At 33.5% G+C, this 22,066-nt stretch overlaps 1 protein-coding gene across 1 annotated transcript; it reads left to right on the forward strand.

The window, feature by feature from the left end:
- The first annotated feature begins 18,010 nt into the window (after nucleotides 1-18,010).
- On the forward strand, nucleotides 18,011-20,157 carry LOC109169490 (auxin-responsive protein IAA29). The gene is made up of 4 exons (XM_019318372.1): nucleotides 18,011-18,412; nucleotides 19,042-19,289; nucleotides 19,659-19,755; nucleotides 19,922-20,157. The coding sequence occupies exons 1-4, from the start codon at nucleotides 18,150-18,152 to the stop codon at nucleotides 19,971-19,973; spliced, it is 660 nt and encodes a 219-aa protein (XP_019173917.1). The 5' UTR covers nucleotides 18,011-18,149; the 3' UTR covers nucleotides 19,974-20,157.
- Nucleotides 20,158-22,066: the final 1,909 nt, after the last annotated feature.

Consider the following 22,066-nt stretch of genomic DNA (forward strand, 5'->3'; position numbering starts at 1 on the left):
CTTGGAGTTATAGTGAGTCGGTGAGAAGCAGAGCTGAGAGGGCTGATTGACTGAAGAGCGAGGCTGGGGGCGTGACCGCATGAGGGAGCGAGGGTGGAGGCCGGAAGGCGTGAGGGAGCGACTGCCTATTTGCTTGACCGTAGTGTCGTTGACGTTGAGGGCGGAGGGCGTTAGGCATAGAAATTGAAGACTCGTCGTTTGTGGCTTGGAGTGGAGAAGACTCTGAGCGTGAGAAGTGATCGAGAAAGGAATAATGGATTAGGGATTAGGGATTTACTAATTACTGCTATGTTATTTTGTGTTTTATATTGGGCTTTTGTGCATTTGAGCATTTGGGCTTTGGTATTTGGTATAATGGATCAGCGAATGGCAGAGTGGCCGACAATGGAAATATATAATATAATATATATAGTTATATATATGTCGGTTATTGGTCACCTACCGAAATCGAAACACTAAAACCGCAAAATAACCGAAATATCGAAAAACCAATTTTTTTTAAATATTAATAACCGAAACCGACTGATAACCGACTTTTTCGATCGGTTCGATTATCGGTTATCGGGCGGTTAACCGATATTTTGCTCACCCCTACTTAGAGCTCTCTACAGAAATGTTTTCCATTTGGAAGGTTCTTTGATTTTCCATAAGGCTAACCATCCATCAAAAACCCCATTGTTAGCGTTAGGATAGTCTCCAACTATGCGTCTATACTCGTTTTTGACTGAGTAACAAACATTAGGATCCCGGTGCCAATACCATACATCATCATAATCTGAGGATACTGGAATCTTGAGGATTTTTGGGATATCATCTGGTTGGAAAATATCAGTGAGCAGGTGTTGGTCCCATGAACCAGTACTTGGATCCAGGAGACCCACGACTCTAGTTCCAGCTAACTGTGGTGGCATTTCAGTTTGAATCATTAGGTCTAAATCATCCTGTAGCCAGGGGTGCTCCCATACTAAGGTAGTGTTTCCATTCCCAATTCGTCGTCTTACCCCACCACAAACTAGCGCCTTTGCTGCCATAATACTGCGCAACAATAGCTAGGATTATTCCCCATGCATTCCTCGTAAAAATACTCCTTAGGATAATACCTGGCTTTATAAACACGAGCCACTAATGAGTCAGGTTCAGTAAGTAACCTCCATGCCTGTTTACCCAACATTGCCAAATTAAATGCTCTCAGATCCTTAAAACCCAGACCTCCATATTTCTTGGGGATGCATAACTTATCTTATGTTTTCCGGTGTATTCCCCTGTCTGTGCCTGAACCCCACCAATAGCGATTCATTGTTCTCTCAATAGCTGTACATGTAGAACTGGGTAATAGAAAGACACTCATAGAAAAGGTAGGCATTGCCTGAGCCACACTTTTCAATAATACCTCCTTTCCAGCCTGTGACAGTAGCTTCTTGCTCCATGGTCCAATTCTTTGCCTGATTTTATCCTCAATATAGGCAAAGGCCACCCTTTTATTCCTTCCCACAAACGGTGGTAAGCCCAGATATTTTCCAAAATTAGGTGCCTGGACCACTCCCAAAATCTGCCCCACATCATCTCTGTCCCCATCACCCGTATTCCTGCTATAGCAGATATTGGACTTATGATAATTTACCATTTGTCTAGATAAACTCTCATATACAGATAAACAATTATTAATTTGAGTTGCCTCCTGTTGGTTTGCCCTAAAGAAAAGCAAGCTATCATCAGCAAAAAATAAATGGGATATTGGTGGGGCACCCCGTGCTACTCTGCAACCATGAATCAGACCATTAGTTTGCGCTTGTTGCAGCAACAAGGACAGACCTTCAGCACAAATAATAAACAGATATGGGGATAAAGGATCTCCTTGTCTGAGACCCCGAGTGGGTATGATTGGCTGGGTACTCATACCATTTATCAAAAATTTATATGACACCGTGGTCACACACATCATAATAAGATTCACCCACTTGTCATTAAAACCCAAAGCCTTAAGCATTCCTTCTAGGAAAGGTCATTCCATACGATCATAGGCTTTTGCCATATCCAACTTAGTGCTAAGTGTTTAAAAAGAAAAGTGATAAATAATTTGAAAACCCCTTTTAAAAAATCTCAAACTTTTTTGACACTTATTATGCAATTTTTAACAGTATAAAATGCACTTCTAGATAAATCCTAGAACCTCAACCAAAAAACTAAATACTAAACCTAAACTATAAATTAAATACTAAACTTTAAACAATAAAGAGTGATGAACACATAAACCAAATAAAAAAAGTAAATTACTAAATCAAACTAAAGGCTAAACCATAAACAACTCTAGCTAAAAGGTGTTCCTAAATGCATTACATTTTCAAACTGACATAAAATGTACCATATAGTATTGAAAAGTGTACTTTATAAAGTTAGGAAGTGTACTTTCAAAATTGAAGAAAATTATTAAGGGTATGTTTGGTTCATGGAAAATGTTTTCCAAAGAAAAATGTTTTCTTTGAATTTGAGGAAAACTAAGATTTTCCTTAATGGAATCGATAATCCCAGTAATTTATTTTCCACCAATCAAACAATGTAATTAATCTTCCCGGTAATTTCTTTTCCATGAAATTTCAATTCTATTTCCCCTCAAATATTTTCCGTGAACCAAATGGGATCTAAACTATCACTGCAATTATTTTTAATTTTCTCCTAAAAATAAATTCTCATATGATATGTCAACTACTATGCAGTGTGATGGCACCTACGTTATAATTTCAAATGAATGGTTACAGGAGGTGATGGGAACATTGATTCTTTGGAATGAAAATGAGAACAAATACTACTTGTAAAGAATCAATAAATCATAAGTGTTTTTTTAAAAAAAATTCCATATAATCCATTTCTATATACATATATATTTTTTTAACATTTCTATATACGTATATTAAATGCAAATTTAACAACTAGAACTAGAGACGGATACAATGCCAGCACATTTTAACAGGTTACCATGACTTTTTACTTGCTAGAAGTTATAATTATACTTTTTTTAGAGCTATATCTCTAAAATGAAATAGAGATGCAATGTGTCAATTTTCCATATTAAATCCTGACATCCTCACGTGTGCTTGAAGCATATGGCAATGGAACTCATATTAAAATGTAGACAGCAACCATCAACAATATATACAGCCCACCCACTGAGAGTATACAGGGGGGATGCATGGATCATGGTTGGATGGGATAAAGTATAGTGTAGAGTGCGAGACAGTACACTTGTCGAGAGGCTGAAAGAGACCTGAGATGATAAATGCTTTGAACCAAATAGTATGTCCGCATGGACAGCTCAATTGGTCACATGAGTAAAATTAAGAACAATGATCCGGGATCGAGTCTTACCAATTACAGTGTGTAGCAACCTCGAATGTGAGGGGGTTCTTTGTCCACAGTAAACAAAGGTCTAACTTCTGTGTTCTGAGTTACCATGATTTACATCCTCCTAAATGTTCTATGAGTCAGGGGTTGGAGATTCAACCTTTTGAGATTTACATCTTCTCAGATGTTCTGTCGGATTGGGGATTCAACCTTTTGGACACAAGAGATCTATCAAATTTTTGTCTCTTCCTTAAATATTGTCTATTGAATGAGTTAACTCCGTACCAACATAATTGCTTTGTTTTTGTTTGAGCTGAGGTGTCTTGCTTTGAAGGCTTATGATAAAGGGGACAATTAATGGGTAGGGGGAGATGATGGGGACCTCGAGTGGGAGCATTGATGCCCCATTCCATCTTCATACTTCACGGGTCCATGCTTATCAACGGTGGTATGGTGGCATAAATTTGTGTATGTGTGTATAGAGATGTGGGTTTGATGCCAAACATTGAAAATGAAAATTTTGTGTACCCTCGCACATTATTAGAAGATGATATTAACATACTAATCAAATTAAACCATGTCAATTATGTAAATAAAAAAATTGAAATGATTTTAGCAAGAACAATCAAACAAAAAAGCTACAACTACTACGTTAAAGTATTAAAACTCTAAAAATTTTAGTAGACAAAGATTTTGTCGTGTTTATAAAGCCCCTAAAGGCTCTTCATGTCCTCTGCCTAATAGAGTTTGTGAGAAGAGATAAATAGCTAAATGTGTCTCAGTGACCCATTAAGTCATTAACATAAGTGCTTGCTTATTTCTCAAAATTTACTCCTTACAGGTTTCAAATCCAAATATTTACTAGCCACCATAACTATACTCAAACTACCACTGAACAATGCATCAAGATCTCTAAAGCTTTCTTTTCCCATTAAGGTTGAATCCCCAACTCCAATGGCCCCCACACTCCGGCTCGACAAAGCATTTGAGAGGATATAAATCATGTAATTCAATGGCTCGGTGGACAAGGCCAAATGCTGATGTGCACAAAATATCTATCCACTTTAAATTTAATTCTTACATTATTATTGTTGATATTCAAACTCTTATCTCTTCTTCAAATACTACCTATTAAACTATTGAGTTAAATTCGTGTGGACTTTCTAAAACCATCCTGACATGAGGTTAGGAGGCCACTCTTAGAAGTGGCCGTCAAGCCGACTTAAACTTGGTCCATGACCAATATAGTTCCATACTCGGCATTAGCCTGACTCAACTGAGAACGAAATCAGATCTAACCTAGTAAGGGCTAGTCCTAGTCTTCCCTCAACTCAAGACGGGTTGAAACCAATCTCTAGCCACTCTAACCCTACTTAATCCTGTATATAATAAAGCACATATAATCTTATTTATTTAGAGTTATTATAGTAAAACTATGCCAGAGAACTTATAATTATCATTCTTTATTAGTTATTTCATTATTAATATTTTAACTGTCTTATTTACTATTTACGGAGTACTATTTAAATCAATTCTTTATTCTTTCTTTATCTTTTCTTACTTTCTTTCCTGTTTTAAATTTAATTTTTGTGTTTAATAGTTGTTTTCATCGAGTTTTTAAATGTATAGAACTTATATATTAATACTAAACTTAATATTATGAAAAATTGAAATAAAAATAACTACAGTTAAGTTTGGTTAATCAATAACCAAATCACACATATACATGTGACGGAGGGAGTATTTTCTAACGTGTATCTTTTTATTAGATACCTTAATTCGTTATTATCTTAGAGTGATCGAGATTAGTCAATTCACAATAACCTATAAAAGTAAGTAGTTTTTCTTCTTTAATCCGGGAGTAAGTAATGGGGAGTGGTAATTGTACTGTTGGGAAACATTTGCTATTATAATAAGTTATTGTTAATTAATTTATTTAAAGAAAATGAAAAATTCTAGATAAGATGGAATAATTTAAGTATGTACTCTTATATAAACTTAGGCCAACAAAGTCTCAATCGAAAATATATATGGACCCTCATCTTTTTTTTGAAAATATATATGGACCCTCATCTAAATCGGAAACAAAGTTTCAAATTTGGTTAGCAGACAAAGTTGAAATAGGGACTCGTTGAGTTTCGCTCTTTGAGGCAAAATAGTCAATCGTTATACCCTACACCACGGCGCACATAGCACTGTGCGTCGCGCGTCTCCCAAAACGACGTCGTTTTGGGGTCGTTTTGGGAGGCGCGGTAGGAAGTTACTGGGATTATGTGTATTTGTTCACAAAGTTATGTGTATTTGTTCATACAGTTATGTGTATTGGTTCATACAGTTATGTACATTTTTTATACAATTATGTACATTCTTTTTATACAATTATGTACATCCGAATCAGAAAATTTGTGTGTATTATGTTAATAGTTGATGTGTATTATGTTAAAAGTTTATGTTTATTATGTATTATGTTAGATTATGTGTATTATCTTTTAAAAAGAGTATGTATATTTTGTTATATAATTATGTACATTCATGTATACAATTATGTGTATTCTAGTATAACATTATGTACATTCTTGAACAACGAGTTTTTTTTTTAAAGAAAAAACTACTGCCATTCACTGGGGCGGGAAATTTCAAAAAAAAAAAAAAAAATTAAAACGACGTCGTTTTGCATCTGGGCACATAGTGCAACGCGCGCCATGGTGTAGGATATAAATTGCCCAAAATAGTAATATATAGAGGCTAGCAACCGAATAAGCAAGCAATAAAATGAGTGTACTAAAGGAATTGACATTTCTTCTGCCAGAAGGATACATATTTAACACAATATACCTAATTAATTAATGCATTATGTATCATCATTAAGCGCTTTTCAAATTCAATACTTCTCCATTTTCTAAATCTCTTCGTAATAGGGTTTGATAGTTTCTTGAAGCTGACCTTGTTAGTGTATTGGCATCTCAGTTCATGTAGTACAGTTTTTATGTCTTTGTCTCTTCCCTAGGAAAAAAAGTTAGTACTAATACATGCATATAATTAAAAATGTCTTTTGTTGCTCTAAAATGGATAGTCAGGTGGGTTAAGCATGATTCTCGTACCTGAAAAGTCACAAGTTCAAAAAATTTCTAAGCACCAGGACATCGTCTAGTGGAAAAGAAGCATCACTTAAGACTTGCTTCTAGCGGGATGGTGGGGTTCATTTACTGCCACAAACATTCAGGTTTGAGTTTGTGTTAGGCTCCTTGAATTGTGAGCAGAAGTGTATAATATGGTGTTGTGTTTTGAAGCTAGATTGACTCGATTTATTTTCCCACTGGGATTCAAGATACAGCTGGTGATGCCGAGAAACCTGAGTTATTAAAAAATATAAAATCCTAGTGTCGTTTATCTTTTCAGTGTGATTTTTGAGGTTTACTTAATACACACATTTGAATAGTGATTGCTAATGGTTTGAATTCACACCTAAGGATATTTAGGCTCTATTTTGTACAACTTATTTTAGAGCTTATAACATATTTTAAGCTACAAAGAAATTATAAGCTCGGTTTGGTAAAATATGAAAAGTTCAAAATAATAGTTTATTTTGAAATGCTACTGAGTAGCGTTTTAAAAGAGTTAATTCCATTTTTTTATCCAAGAATTATAGGTGGTATTCTACTTTTAGTCATTCTTTTTTAGAACACCCCTCTTTGGTCCTGGTATTATTGTGGCATGACCATTTTTGGTCCACCGTCAACAAAATTGTTGAAATGTTGTTAAATATAATGACATTTCGATCTTTATATATATATATATATATATATATATATATATATATATATATTATATATATATATATATATATATATATATATATATATATATATATATACAAAATGGGTTGACCCGCTATATTTTTATTTTTGAAAAAATTCATAATTGAAGACCTAAATGCCCTTGTATTTTATGGAATTTAAATGATTTTGTTGATGGAATTAAGACCAAAAATGGTCATGCGCAATAATACTAAGACCAAAGGAGGATGCTTTGAAAAAAATAGGACTAAAAGTGGATTGCTACCTATAAATCTATGACCAAAAAGGGAATAAACTCCATTTTAAAATAAGTTATATTGGTTCCCCCGGGGCTTATAAGTGTAGTTGGTTCATCGCCTGACTTAAAGGTCATGACTGGAGGCGATAGTGTGGGGGTTCAAAATCCCACTGGAAGCATGCGTGTATGGGAAAAAGACTCAAGGATGTGACCTTCGCAGTGGCTCTAGTAATGGTGGGGTACTGTGGACTTAGGATTAGTTCAGCGAAACTAAAATCACCTATGTTTTTTTAAAAAAAAAAATAAAGGGGAAAAAAAGAAGCTATATTGTCTTTTATTATTTTTTTCATTTTTATCCTTATTAATTTGTAAAAATGACATCATTTACCCTTCAGTAATCAAAACTATAATATCTCAATTTATCTTTTTATATCTTTTTACATTTATCAATTTATTCAATAAGCTAATTTTACTAAACACTTTAATTTCAATTAGTTACCAAACAGAGCCTTAGACTATTACCATATGAACTTAATTCGCCTTGTTTAGCCAAGATTTTTGTAATTTTCTTTGTCTTAGTTTTCCCCTAGCTTATTTGTGATTCTATCAATTGTATTGAGTTAATTGGTAGATAAATATAAACAAAAGTACGTTGTACTCTAATATTTTAAATTATAGTTACTCAAGATTGATAACTGTACATTCTAAATTAAAATAAGCAAATTAAATAGAGATGGACCGGGGATGGATGGAATCAAAATAATTGAAGAAGATATATGAATGATTGGGTTCCACCACACGAACGAACGATATCGATCCACCGGTAAGGATGGGATGTATCGTGTAAAGAAGTACTCAAACATATAATGAATTTGGTCCAACATTAGCGTACATACAAACAGCTATGGAAGGTGACGGACTAGGCTGTCTTGCCCCATGCATCCTCCCACCACGTGAACTTCACAAGCCGTAACCCAACAAACAACACTCTTTTCTCAGCTACCTACTTCACAACCAAATTACATTATTTCATCATTCAATAGAGGGAAAAAAAAAAGTTCCGATATGGATGGGCGAGTGGATGGAATATGATTTTCATATATGCACAAGTCATTCTAATGTAGTTTACCTCTCATGTATAATTTGCGAGCTATTACATAGGATTGAGGTTTATCAAATTCACACTCGACAAAAACTTGTGTATGTCTGTGTCACGGATCCTTGTTAGACGGGTCGGGTCGAGATGAAAGTGTAGTACTTATATTGAAAAATATAATATTAATCATGAATAAAGTGTTTGTTACATACTCATATGAGAAGTGTAATACTTTTGTAGACAAAAATGTACTCCCTCTGTCCCATTTTACATGTCTTACTTTCCTTTTTAGTTTGTCCCAAAATGTTGTCCTCTTTCTAAAATTGAACATCACCATCATTCTACTTTTTCCCAAATTACCCTTATGACTTTTGCTTTTATTTCCAAAAGTGAAAAAGTGAAGGGCATAATTGGAAAATACATAGCATTTACTTTAATTCCTTAAAAAGCGTGCAAAAAGCAAATGAGACAACCAATTCGGGACGGAGGGAGTAATACTTTTACATTTGATTGAAAAGTATTGCATTTTTTAAAAAAGTATAACATTTTTTCTTATAAGTAACAAATACTCTTTCTCCCAAAAGGTTGAATCCCCAAACTCAAAGGCTCCCTAGCTACACCCTGGCCCGACAGAGCATTTGGGAGGATGTAAATCACGGTGGCTCAATGACTTTAAGTAACAAACACTTTATTCCTGATTAGTATTACATTTTTCGGTATAAGCATTATATTACATTTCCATCTTAACCCGACGAGTCTCACGGATAAATTAAAGATTCGTAAGACGGTCTTACTGGAGAGTCACTCTTCACACTCTCGAGTAATGACTAGTGACTACATATTTTTCTCATCACTAATTTTTTTTTTTTTTAATTTTTAATTTGTTTAAAAAAAAAAAAAAAAAAAAGCAATAAAACATTCACCCAACACGTTTACACGTTGTTGGTTGGTTTGTCTATGGGTCATCCCCCAACTATTCATAATGTACAAATGTTAAAATAAAATCCGACAAAAAGAATCCAAGTAGTTTTATACCATGAACCCAACTGCATGCTTACAACTGCTATTATAATAATTATTATAATAGCGTTCAAACTATTAATCAAATCATGAAGACTAATAGAATGTTTCTGCTATTATAACATGCCATTTCAAAATAATAATGAGATTACTAGTTGTATATCCTATCATGACATGCTTGACTGTCATCTGCCGACACCTCGTACCACATCTGCAATATTCAATGTTCTAATATTTTAATGGCTAATCTTTATTAATTAATAATTGCAATAAACTTGCATGGTAGTATGGAATCGAAAAAGGAACGAGTCTCAAAGTGTGGGGTTCAATCCCCGCTACAAATATTGAGGGTTTGGGATTCAGTTGTTATACAGTGGACCATGATTGTCAAATGAAACTGTAGTAAAAGTAAATTAAAATGATATTTTAATATTGTTAAATTAAACAGAGCTCATTCAACAACATATATTGTCAAATAAAACTGTAGTATATATAATTAAAATGATACTTTAATGTTGTTAAAATGAAACTAACTTAGTGTGTGTGAAAAATGAAACTAAAATCCTGAGTCATATAATAACATATATTGTCAAATGAACCTGAAGTGTAATTAAAATAATACTTTAGCATTATTATAATTAAACTAGTATGTGTGGAAAATGAAACTATAAAATAGAACTCATACAATAATGTAAATTGTCAAATGAAACTGTAGTAGAATTAAAATGATACTTTAGTATTGCTATAACGAAACTAGTGTGTGTGGGAAATGAAACTGAAACACAGAGTAATATTTTCAAATGAAACTAAAGTGTAATTAGAATGATATTTACTTCATGGTCCACAGTAAAATTTGCCATTTGGGAGTGGGATGGACTTCTTATGCGTAGAAGTGTAGAGTTTGGTGTTGAGTCTTGAAACTAGATTGACTCGATTTAAACTGTCATGTGCTTGAAAGCAATTTATGGGGTCTAAAATATAGTCCGACAAAGTCAAGAAATATGCGGGTCATAAAACGCGAGAAAATGTGTAAATGTTTTTTTAAAAAATAAATGGATATATTTGCAAGTATTTTTGTTTTAATATATATAAATATTTATATTCATCTAGTTCCATAATTACAAATAGAACATGGTAGGGATTGGGGTGGGCTCGGTGGGGTGGGGTGGGGGGAGGGGGCGGGCGCAAGAAATAATAAGACCAAGTGTTTTTTTCTATCATGTGAAATTGCATATATTTGGAGTATTGAGTGATCTAATTGTACTGTTTTTTTTTTTTTTTTTGTTCAATGACCAAATTGCACTTTCATGTTTTGTCCAATGACCAATTTGAACCTTATTCCTTATATATATATATATATATATATATATATATATCACCTCATCTAGCAGGTTGCAGTTGACGTGGACGATGACTTCACAATTTTTTTTCTAAATTTCCTTTTCATTTCTTCTTTTTATTTTTGAAACCCATTTTCTTGCATAATTCTACAAAACTCTTATTCATAATATTTTTTTTTTAAACAACAAGTTACTACAAATAGTGAACTACTATTCGCAACAACAATTTGAATTGCTGCTGCAAACAGTAGCACCTTGTTACTTTTTGCAGTCCCAAATTGCTATTGCAAATAATATCTCTTTGCTTGATGCCTAGTATTATATCAAGTATAATTTTTTATATATATTATTAATATGTTTTTTTTATGCAACTATTATATTTTTAAATATTTTATTTGAAAAGTAAAATTTTTTTTTTTTAAATTTCAAGTCCTCGTCCATGTCAACATGCAACATGCTAGATTGGATGTTAACCTGCTATTGGGTAAAATTGCATACATTTGGAGTGTTGAGTGACTTAATTGCACTTTTTTTTCTTCGTTGAGTGGCCAAATTGTACTTTCACGTTTTGTTCAGTGACTAATTTGAACCTTATTCCTAATAATAATAACAATAATAACAATAATAACAATAACAACAACAACAACAACAACAACAACAACAACAACAATAATAATAATAATAATAATAATAATAATAATAATAATAATAATAATGAGTAGTGATGAATTTTTTTAAATTATGGAAACAATCCTAAAACATTTTAGAAAAAAAATTTGTTGAGTTTTTAAAATTAAGTTGTTTAATTAGAATGCTATATTGTATTTGTCTATCTAGGGAAAGGAATCTTTTCAGACTTAACCATTAAGTGTTTGGTTGATTATGGTGGAATACCAGAAAAGGAAAAAAGACAACTACTGTAAAACACTTGGAAATCAGATGATGGGATTATGTGGGTGTGGGGTGGGTTGGTGTTTCTACTTTCAACCAATTAGATTTCAACATGTTTTAAACTTCTCCAACTACAGTGAAATATTGGGAGGATCTAAGCTGGATGATGGTCCATCCCTTCATTTCACTTTAAAAAAAAAATTATATGGAAAATAATATCTTTACACAAATTTATATTGGTTTATGACACTTTAACTAATTTTTTGTTGTACATTTTTGCCCTTTCTTGGATAATTAGGTAAACTCGCAGTCATTATCTGAGGGTGTGCACGAAATAAACTTCATCATGTGACTTTAGCCGACAAAGGGCCACAAGGAGGTAAATCAACCTAGATTACACATAGCTGACCTGCTCAAATCAACTCTTGAGGAGAACAGTAATGATTATTAAGACTCTGTCTTCTAGTCACAAGAATTCTTTTTCCCTCTACCTATATGAATTCTTTTTCCCTCTACCTATATTGTGAATCTACTTTTTACCATTCCTTATCTGACCAGGACTCTTTGCATTTCTATTTTGTAAATTGGATTGTTCAATAATAAAATTCTTTTCAAAATTATTGTTCTCATCTATGATGGTTTTATCGGGATAGGGCCCACCATAAACCGAGTACGAAAGTATAAAGTATAGATCGGGGCGCTAAGCCCAAAACGTACAAAGATCGAGGTACAAACCCAGAATGACAGCCCAAATACAAAGAACAAGGCCCATAGGAGGGCTATAGCTAATTATGCTACTGATAGGAATCGAACCCAGGTGACTAGATTGAGAATACGAGATCAAGACCACTAGACCGTAGTGCTTGTCGTGTCTGAGTTGCCCCTTACCCAGAGTCCAGGATCCCTATTTATAGCTTGCCCCCTCCCCTTCCAAACTTCCACGTGCCCCACGTTACTCAAACACCACTCCCCCTTTTCCCGTACACCACCCCGCACGTTCACCACACTTCCAAAACTCCCGCTCTCCTACACGCACCCCCACACACACGTGCACCCCCCAACCTCCGTGCGACCCTCGCCCGGAGACCGCCCTCGTGCCCGGCCTCACGCCGGGCGCACCGGTCGCACCGTCGCCGGTTGGGGCCAACACCCCGCCCCCACGATGGGGGCGCCGGGGCCGCGTGGTCGTGCTGTCGCCGGCTGGGGCAGCGCCCCAGCCGGTGATTCCTCTGGCCCCATCGCCTACCGACACGGCCAGCCTAGCGACGCGGCGCCCCGTCCCCGCGATGGGGGCGCCAAAGCCGCGCCCAGCCGCGCGCTAGGCACGCTGGCCGCGCCATCGCCGGCGGTCTCCGGCCACGTCGCTGGCGGCCGGTGCCGGCTGGCCGGCCTGGCGACGTGGCACCCTACCCGGCCCAAAGAACCCCTCCACTCCTGGCCCAACATCGCAGCCTATTTGGTCTTCTAGCCCATACCCAATATCCCCATCACGGTCCATGGCTACCATCTCAATTATTTCCTCCCATCCCCAACCCCCAATAAATACTCTGCAGACAACCCACCAGTTTAATTTATATCCATTAAACTTACATCTTCAAACTATTTATTCTGAAACACCCAACTTGTTCCCTTTCTTCGTGAACAAAATCTCAGTGTTCTTCTCAGAATTATATATTGTTCTCATTATGGTATGTAGCTAGACGAAGAAAAGAATAAATTATCTTATAATAAAAACAAAATATAGTAGGTGATGAATGAAACTCATTGAATTTTAAGTACAACATTGTTCATAGTTTCTTACGTTAGCAATCAATGTGAAAATGTAACATATTGCATACGACAAGCTAGGTTGAAAGTATTTGAAGCAAGTAGTCAATTGACAACAAATGTAATGATGCTCTATGTTTAAGAATTAGGAATGTGTTTTTTTTTTTTATTTTCTTTTTCGTGGAGAATAATGTAAATGCTTGTATTTATCCTAACATCATTGTTCATTTTGTCAAACTTGGGTTCTTTAGTTTGGGATCTTTAACGACAAGGCTGTGTCACTTGCTTCATCTATTCAAACATTTAAGGATGATAAAAAGAAGATCACTTTGCTTTATTCCTTTATTATCTTATATAGATAGCATTGAAGCCTGTATGCCATGTATAATTCCATGTTCACACTTTAAATCTTGCATTATATTACTACTGTTTTTTCCACCTTGGAGTGAATGGAGAGGGTTGGCGGAGGTTCGAAGAGTCAAGTGTACCATCCTGTCGTTAAAATATTGTGTTGACCTCCACACAAATATGAGAAAATAAAATTAGGTTTTCGCTGTTAGTTATTATAATTTTTAGCATATATAATGACAAATGTTTGATCGTAGTTGTTCTAGCTATAATTTTTGTGTAATGATATCTTATTAATTGAAGCATTTAAATTTGAGATCTAGAGTTAAAAACGTTGGATTAGTCATACTGCAATATGCAAAAAATAAAATAAAATAAATAAAAATTATAATTGTAGAAAAAGGAAGTACTGTAGTAATTAAATCTTGTCATTTTCAAGAACGGAATCTATCCCCACTTTGTTACTCAAGTTACCATTTGAGAATAAAGTTTTGAAAGAACTTTAAAAAAACTTTATACTCAAATGGTAATTAACTTGAGTATAAAGTTAAAATAATCTTTTGCTTTTATCTAGCAAACAGGGAAAAAACATGCTGGACCTACCGTTTGTCTTAAGAAAATATGTTTAAGAACATTCCCATTTATGATTTTTTTTCATAATATTTGAGAAGAAAATGACTTATATGGAGGAGAGAAGGAGGAGAGATTTTTCTCTAAGAATGATTTTTTTGTGGGGCCCATCCAGAGAGAGAAAAGGAAAAGGAAAAGCACATGCATGTGCGTGGTCTGCACAGACCGCACTCAGTTGGGCACGTAAAGTGCACGTGGCCGCATGCGTGTTAACTCCTCTGTTTTTTTTTTTTTTTTTTTTTGCGTAAAACCTACTTTTTAATTTTAAATTTTTTCTCTTTTTTTCCTTCTTCCTTCTCCTACCTATATATATATATATATATATATATATATATATATATATATATATATATATATATATATATATATATATATATATATGGGTGCACTTAGGTGCAGTGGCGGATCCAGGAATTTTGTTCTGTGCGGTGAAACATTAAAACAAAAGTGATAGCTTAAAAAAGATGAAACAATTAAGAAGTTAGCCATAAATATTGTTAGATATTAGCAGAAAAAAAAAATATTTATAACAAAATATGAAACATAATTAATTTGATAAAATAATTATAATAGAAAACACATTATAAATTACACATCTAAAGTTAGCCATAAATATTGTTAGATATGTGCGAAAAAATATTTATAACAAAATATAAAATATAATTAATTTGATAAAATCATTCTAATAAAAACACATTATAAATTACAGATCTTATTATTAATAGAAAACACATTATAAATTACACATCTTATTATTAATATAAAATTGCATTTCCTTAAGCTAACATGCGTGCTCAACCATCTAGGCTAACTTATTCTCTGTGTAACTTTGACTGTTTTCTTTTACTTGTACTAATAATGTTGTACTATATATACATACGAGGGTTATATATGGGGTGGGGTGGGGTGAGTGGGGGCAGCTGCCCCCATTGTAGCTCCGCCCCTGCTTAGGTGAGAACGGGAGCCTAGGAGAGAACTAAGAAACAATCGCAGTCGTTCATGTGTTCAGGTTCAACGAATCAGATGTAATTTTAAAAAACGATGTGATGATATTTTCGTAAATAACTCAAATTTTGGTGCAAGTAACTGGTGCAAGTTTGCAACTAAAAAGTGCAAGTTAAATCACTTACAAGTGCAATTATTTTCCCTAAATAGTGCAAGTAATTTACGTTGTTAACATTCATGCACCACACCTAATGATAAAGTATTTCACATAGGTGCACTTAATACCATTTTTGTCCCTCGGCACGACTATTAGATAAAAGGACGTTTTTGCCCTCTCTATATCGATTGGTGGATGACAATTGTAATAGAGGACCAAATTGGATATGATTTTACAAGTTAGAAAACTAAATTAAGTACGTTTAAGGGACGTTATGACATGGAACTTTGTTCACCATTCATGGTGAACACGGTTCCAACGGTGTTAGTACACTGTTATCTTTTTTTTTTTTCTTAATTAATTACGTGACTTTTCTTTTTTATTTTCACATTTTGCGGTTTCACTTTAATTTGAGGTGAACAAATATTTCGGACATTCATAAATTATGAATTCATGCATGCACATTCACTTTGGAACCATGCCTACACATTCCCGTCTGAAATCACGGACATTCATAAATTATGAATCCATGCCTGCACATTCACTTTGCAACCATGCCTACACATTCACTTTGGAACCATAAGATTATGAATTTTCTGTTATGAGATTATGAATTTTCAGTTATGAGATTATGAATTTTCAGTTATGAGATTATGAATTTTCTGTTATGCGATTATGAATTTTCTGTTATGAGATTATGAATTTTCATTACATTCATAATTTCGGACATTCATAAATTATGAATTCATGCCTGCACATTCACTTTGGAACCATGCCTACATATTCCCGTCCGAAATCACGGACATTCATAAATTATGAATCGATGCCTGCACATTCACTTTGGAACCATGCCTACACATTCACTTTGGAACCATGAGATTATGAATTTTCTGTTATAAGATTATGAATTTTCTGTTATGAGATTATGAATTTTCAGTTGTGAGATTATGAATTTTCTGTTATGCGATTATGAATTTTCTGTTATGAGATTATGAATTTTCATAAAATTCATAATCTCATAACAGAAAATTCATAATTTGATCAAACGCGCGACATTAACTCCACATCCGCAAATTTTTTATTTTTTATTTTTTGCCTAAAAACGACGTCGTTTTGCCTTGTGTTCACCATTCTCGGTGAACACGATTCCATGGCATAATTTGCGTACGTTTAATAGGTTGAGACTAAATTGCACATTACCTAATAATCGAAAGGACCAAAATGGGTATTAACTCAGATTTGTATTAGTCCATTGGTTATGAAATCAACTCTATAACGGATTTTGTTTATAAGGTTCGTTGGATTTTTTGTTTTTGTTTTCTAAAAAACATTTTTAAATAATATGACTTATGAAAATCCTATGCATATATAAAATGGAATGAAAGTGCAAATAAAAAAATAAAGATAACACTTTTCTTTTTCTAATATCGAAATAAGATAATTATTTCTCATCAATTATTTTTTGAATATTGCACTAATATGTATATTTGTACAAGATGAGACTTATTTCATCCAGTCTTTCATTAATTAGTAATTACTCACTCCAACACATTTTATATATATCTAATTTGGCTAATGATACTTATTTAAATTATTTACATAATATAATACTCTGTATTAAATTTAGTATTAGTATATATATATATATATATATATATATATGTGTGTGTGTGTGTGTGATTTATATATTTAAAAATTAAAATTAAAAGTATTATTAAATCTCAAAAAATCAAAGTTAAAAACAAAAATAATTAATTATAGAATACTGTAATAAAATATATATATATAAAATGGACAGACATATTATTATTATTTAATAACACACACATATATATATATATAGAGAGAGAATCCTAATCATATGAGAATTACTTTTTAGGCCAGGTGAGAACCTGTGGACAAATACAAACCATTGATCTGCAAAATATGATAGATGAAAAATAAGTAAAAAATGAGCGGGTCAATTTTCATAAATAGTATAATTTTTGTTTATTTTCAACCGTTAAATGTACTAAATCAATGGTTTGGATTTGTCCACAAATTTTTACCTGGGACATGGTTCTCACCTGATTAAGGACCCCTATATATATATATATATCTTCAACCAACCCCACCCCTCACCCTCTCCTTTTGGCTTTTTCTTTTTTCTCTAGCTTGTTATGTTTGGTAATGGTGCATGGGACATTAGAGGGACAAGGTGGGGTAGGAATTTGGAGTAAAATCCTACTAAAAGTCCTAAATGGATACCAAACACCCTTTTCTCACCTGTTCCTCTCATTGCCACTCTATGGCCGACCCAACTTCTATGTTGCCATTCCCCTCTTTTTTTCTCTCTCTCTCTCTCTCTGTTTGTGTGTATCTATATATATATATATATATATATATATATATATATATATATATATATATATATACATACACACTCAGACACAGTCACACAGACATGCATTACAGTTGCCCATAACTCTCTCTCCCCCTATATATATATAAGCTAAGCTTGAAAGAAAAGCTAGGTAGTAGTTGGCGTAATAAATTAAAGGTCCAAAAGTACACTACGAATCTCTCTTCATTTTCTTCTGATATGGAACTCGAGCTAGGCCTTGCTCCGGCAGCCCATTTTGTGGATCGGAAATGCTTCGATTTGAACGAGAATGCTGTGTTCGAGAAATACGAGGTAAGGAGGGAGCAGATGACGATGAAGAAACGGAGTTTTGATGAGGCTTTTGAGAATTGCGGCGGCACGGGACGTCAAACGTTGGCGTTGCTTCAGTGGAGTCGGCAGCCCAACGAGGAAGATGACCGAAATGCAGCGGACAGGTTGAAAAACTGCCAAGTTGATCAACGGTAAATCTTCGTCACTTATAATACTTGCTCAATCTTCTAAGAGGTGTCTTAAACAACTCCTAACTTTAGGATGCATCTTTGAATCCCTACTATATTCAAATTAATTTATGTTGGCACGAGATCGGCCTATTTAATCGACAAAGTACTAGTCAAATTGATTATTTTTCATACTAGATGTAGTTCTAACTCTCAACCTCTAGGGATGGAAACAATTTTAAAGTTTCTAAACAAAGTTTTATTCTTTCGATCAAAAGAATGATTATATTTTAGAGCATATATGGTCCCGTTTGGTAACATAGTTAGTTTATCAGTCAATTTTAACTTATTTGACCATTATTAGCTGTTTGACTTAGTTAAACAATCAATATAAGTATTTGATAATTAACTTTCAGTAACAGTTTATTGCTTCAAAATGCTAAAATTTAAAAAATTACTCTCAAAATAGTTTTATAAATCAATTTTTGATAAAGACTACATTTTGTATGTAATTAGCTATCAACTAATAACTAATTTACCAAATATCTTTTTACAAATAAATAATGCTATCAACTAATCAATTTACTAACCCAATCAGTTAATTAACCATTATCAACTAACAGCTATTTACCAAACACCCATTATCATCACAGGGATGTTGAGAAAAAAGGCTTATTAGTGGGGTGGCCACCGATAAGATCATGGAGAAAGAGACAACTACATGATCATCAAGGTGGTGGTTGGGTAGTCATCACAAATGAAAGAATCGTCAATGGTGGTAGAAACTCTACATTCGTGAAAGTGAAGATGGAAGGTGTGGCCATTGGAAGAAAAATCGACCTAAGTCTTTACAATTCATATGAAGTTCTCACAAATGACTTGATCAACATGTTTGCAAGATGTAAGTAATTTGTCATCTCTCAGTTCCCACATATTAAATAATAATTGCTGACATGGACAGCTCAGCTGGTCACAGCTTTACTGGGGTAAAATTTGAGAACAATGACCTAGGATCGAATCTCACCGGCCACAGTGTGGGAATAACCTCTCAAAGTGAGAGGACTCCTTAACTTGTACGCAGTAATCAAATGTCTAGTCTCGTGTTCAGAGTTACCATGATTTACATCTTTCTAGATGCAATGTCGGGCCCGGACCTGGGGCCACGTTAGAATTGGAGATTTAACTTGTTTGAAACAATAATAAATAATAATTTCCATTTCTTTAAATTTAATTTTTAATGTATAAATTTATAAATTTGGTTTCTGTATAGATCAAGATCAAGAATGCGGCAAAAATGGTGGGGGCTATGCCCTATTGTACGAAGACAAACAAGGGAACTGGTTGGTAGCAGGAGATGTTCCATGGATGTAAATATTTTGTACTTTTCAAATTTAATGAATTTAAGTTTAATAATATTAATTTTTTTAAAACAATTATATTAAATTATTAAACTTTAAAAATGTCAAATTTAATATTTAATATTTAATTCAGCAAAAGAAAACGAAAATAATTTAATTTAAAACTTTTTTGCAGGACATTCGTTGGGTCTGTTCACAGGATAGAAATACTAAGGAGTGGGGACTGAAGTTGGAAGATAAGGCAAATTATGAAATAGGGAGAAGTATTTTGTATGTGGAAATATGGTTCCTTATTTTCATTAAAAATTAATTAATGTTGTTCTGTAGAACCCATTAATTAATGTTTGAAATAGAAGGCAGTTTTTACAAACTCTGCTTGGAACTTGATCGAAGTGGTTGATTAAGTTGTTAGCATGTCAACATAGCTCTATTATATTTTATTTATGTATTTATTTCTGTTTGTTCTTAAAATTGTACAATTTCAATCAATGAGGACAAAATAGGGGTGTAAATGTGTAATTGACTTAATCAAATTAAAGGTCAAATATTGTTAATTACGGAGTAATTAGTTTGAGTTCAAGCTCAACTTAATATTTTAAACTGAAAGGTTGATTTGTTGGTTGGAGCAAGCTAAAAGTATAGAGGAAGTTGAAAATAGATTTTAAATTTTAAAAATTTTGCACGCAAATTAAAGTGTGCATAACAAAATTAAATTTTTTGTTTGTCTTGTTTGGAAGTAAATAATACATTAAGAGTTTAATTAATTAGTTTGAAAGCGCTTTATATTAAAGTTAGTTGATATATGGGTCGTGCAAATATAAAGTACTGAATATAAATTGTGTAAAGTAAAATAGAAATAGAGATTTTATAGTGATTCGGCAGGTGATATAAATAAATCTCCTAATATCTCTTTATTAGCAACTAACGTATAACGCACATTATCAAGTGGCTTGTAATTCATTGGTATCGGGTTGCTCCCCTAAGTAGGAGGTGTAAGGTTTGAACCTCATTTGAGACAAATAGTGTGTATATGTAGGATATCCCCTTCCTTATAATACTAAAAAAACGTATGACGCACATTTTCCATGAAATTCCTTTGTTACTTGACTTCTCTAAAAACAATCTTCCATCAAGTCCCAAAACAATTTTCACAACTCAAGTATTAATGTAATCATATTAGAACCAACCTAAATCTGCGAATTGGGAATTTGTGAAAGATTGTACCGCACTACATGATTGCACTGCACTCGGATAGAATTGCATCACAAGGTCCTCCAGAATGCAATCCTTCACAAATTCGCAGTTCGTAGGTTAAGGTTGGTTCCCACATGATTAAAAAACCCATAATATATATATATATATATATATATATATATATATATATATATATATATATATATATATATATATATATATATATATATATATATATATAGAAGAGCGCTCATATGCGGCGGGGTCTTACGGTGCGGCGGTGCGGTCAAATTCCAGAATACACCAACAGTGTTAACAATATGCACCAACAGTGTAATAAAAACACACCCCAATGAAATGTAATAAAACATCACAAAATACACCACAGACTCAAAAAAACACACCATATAACTCACCACCCCCAATGGTGTATTTTCGAACAGTGTATGGTGCTTTTACTCACACCTAATGGTGTGTGTTTGGTGATGCAGGGCTCTGTTTACTCTGTTTTGTGTGGTGTATTTCCTAACGTTGATGGTGCATATTTGGTGAACTATTGGTGTTGCCGCACCGTAAGAAATAACCGCACCGTAAGACACTGCCGCACCTGAACCCGCCTCTATATATATATATATATATATATATATATATATATATATATATATATATATATATATATATATATATATATAGTGAAAGGTTCCCGTGCGGTTGGATGCTTCCCGTGCGGATTAAGTATAAATCTCAGGCACATTGAGTACAAATCTCACGCACATTAAGTATAAACCTCACGCACATTAATCCACCGCACATCCGCACGGGAAGCCACAAATGCACCTGATCCCTATATGTATGTATATATATATATATATATATATATATATATATATATATCTTTATATTTTCTTTATCTTTATCTTCTTTATATATAATAAAGCAGAATCTAGCCACAAAATTTTCCCTCCAAAGTATGAATGCATTTTGATAGAAACAAGATTAGCAAGTATGAATGCATTAATTGTGTGGGTAGGTGTATTTATACATATTTTTTTGAAGTTATTATGTGTATTTATATTTTATAAATTATATTTTATTATTATAGCTCTATCTCTATCTCTATATACGG

This window comes from Ipomoea nil, unplaced genomic scaffold (assembly GCF_001879475.1).
Source record: "Ipomoea nil cultivar Tokyo-kokei standard unplaced genomic scaffold, Asagao_1.1 scaffold3314, whole genome shotgun sequence".
In the NCBI taxonomy this organism is placed as follows: domain Eukaryota; kingdom Viridiplantae; phylum Streptophyta; class Magnoliopsida; order Solanales; family Convolvulaceae; genus Ipomoea; species Ipomoea nil.

Coding starts and splice junctions, on each gene's coding strand:
- LOC109169490 (XM_019318372.1), top strand. CDS start 18,150: ATGGAACTCGAGCTAGGCCTTGCTCCGGCAGCCCATTTTGTGGATCGG. Junction 18,413..19,041: donor AACTGCCAAGTTGATCAACG/GTAAATCTTCGT, acceptor TTATCATCACAG/GGATGTTGAGAAAAAAGGCT. Junction 19,290..19,658: donor GATCAACATGTTTGCAAGAT/GTAAGTAATTTG, acceptor GTTTCTGTATAG/ATCAAGATCAAGAATGCGGC.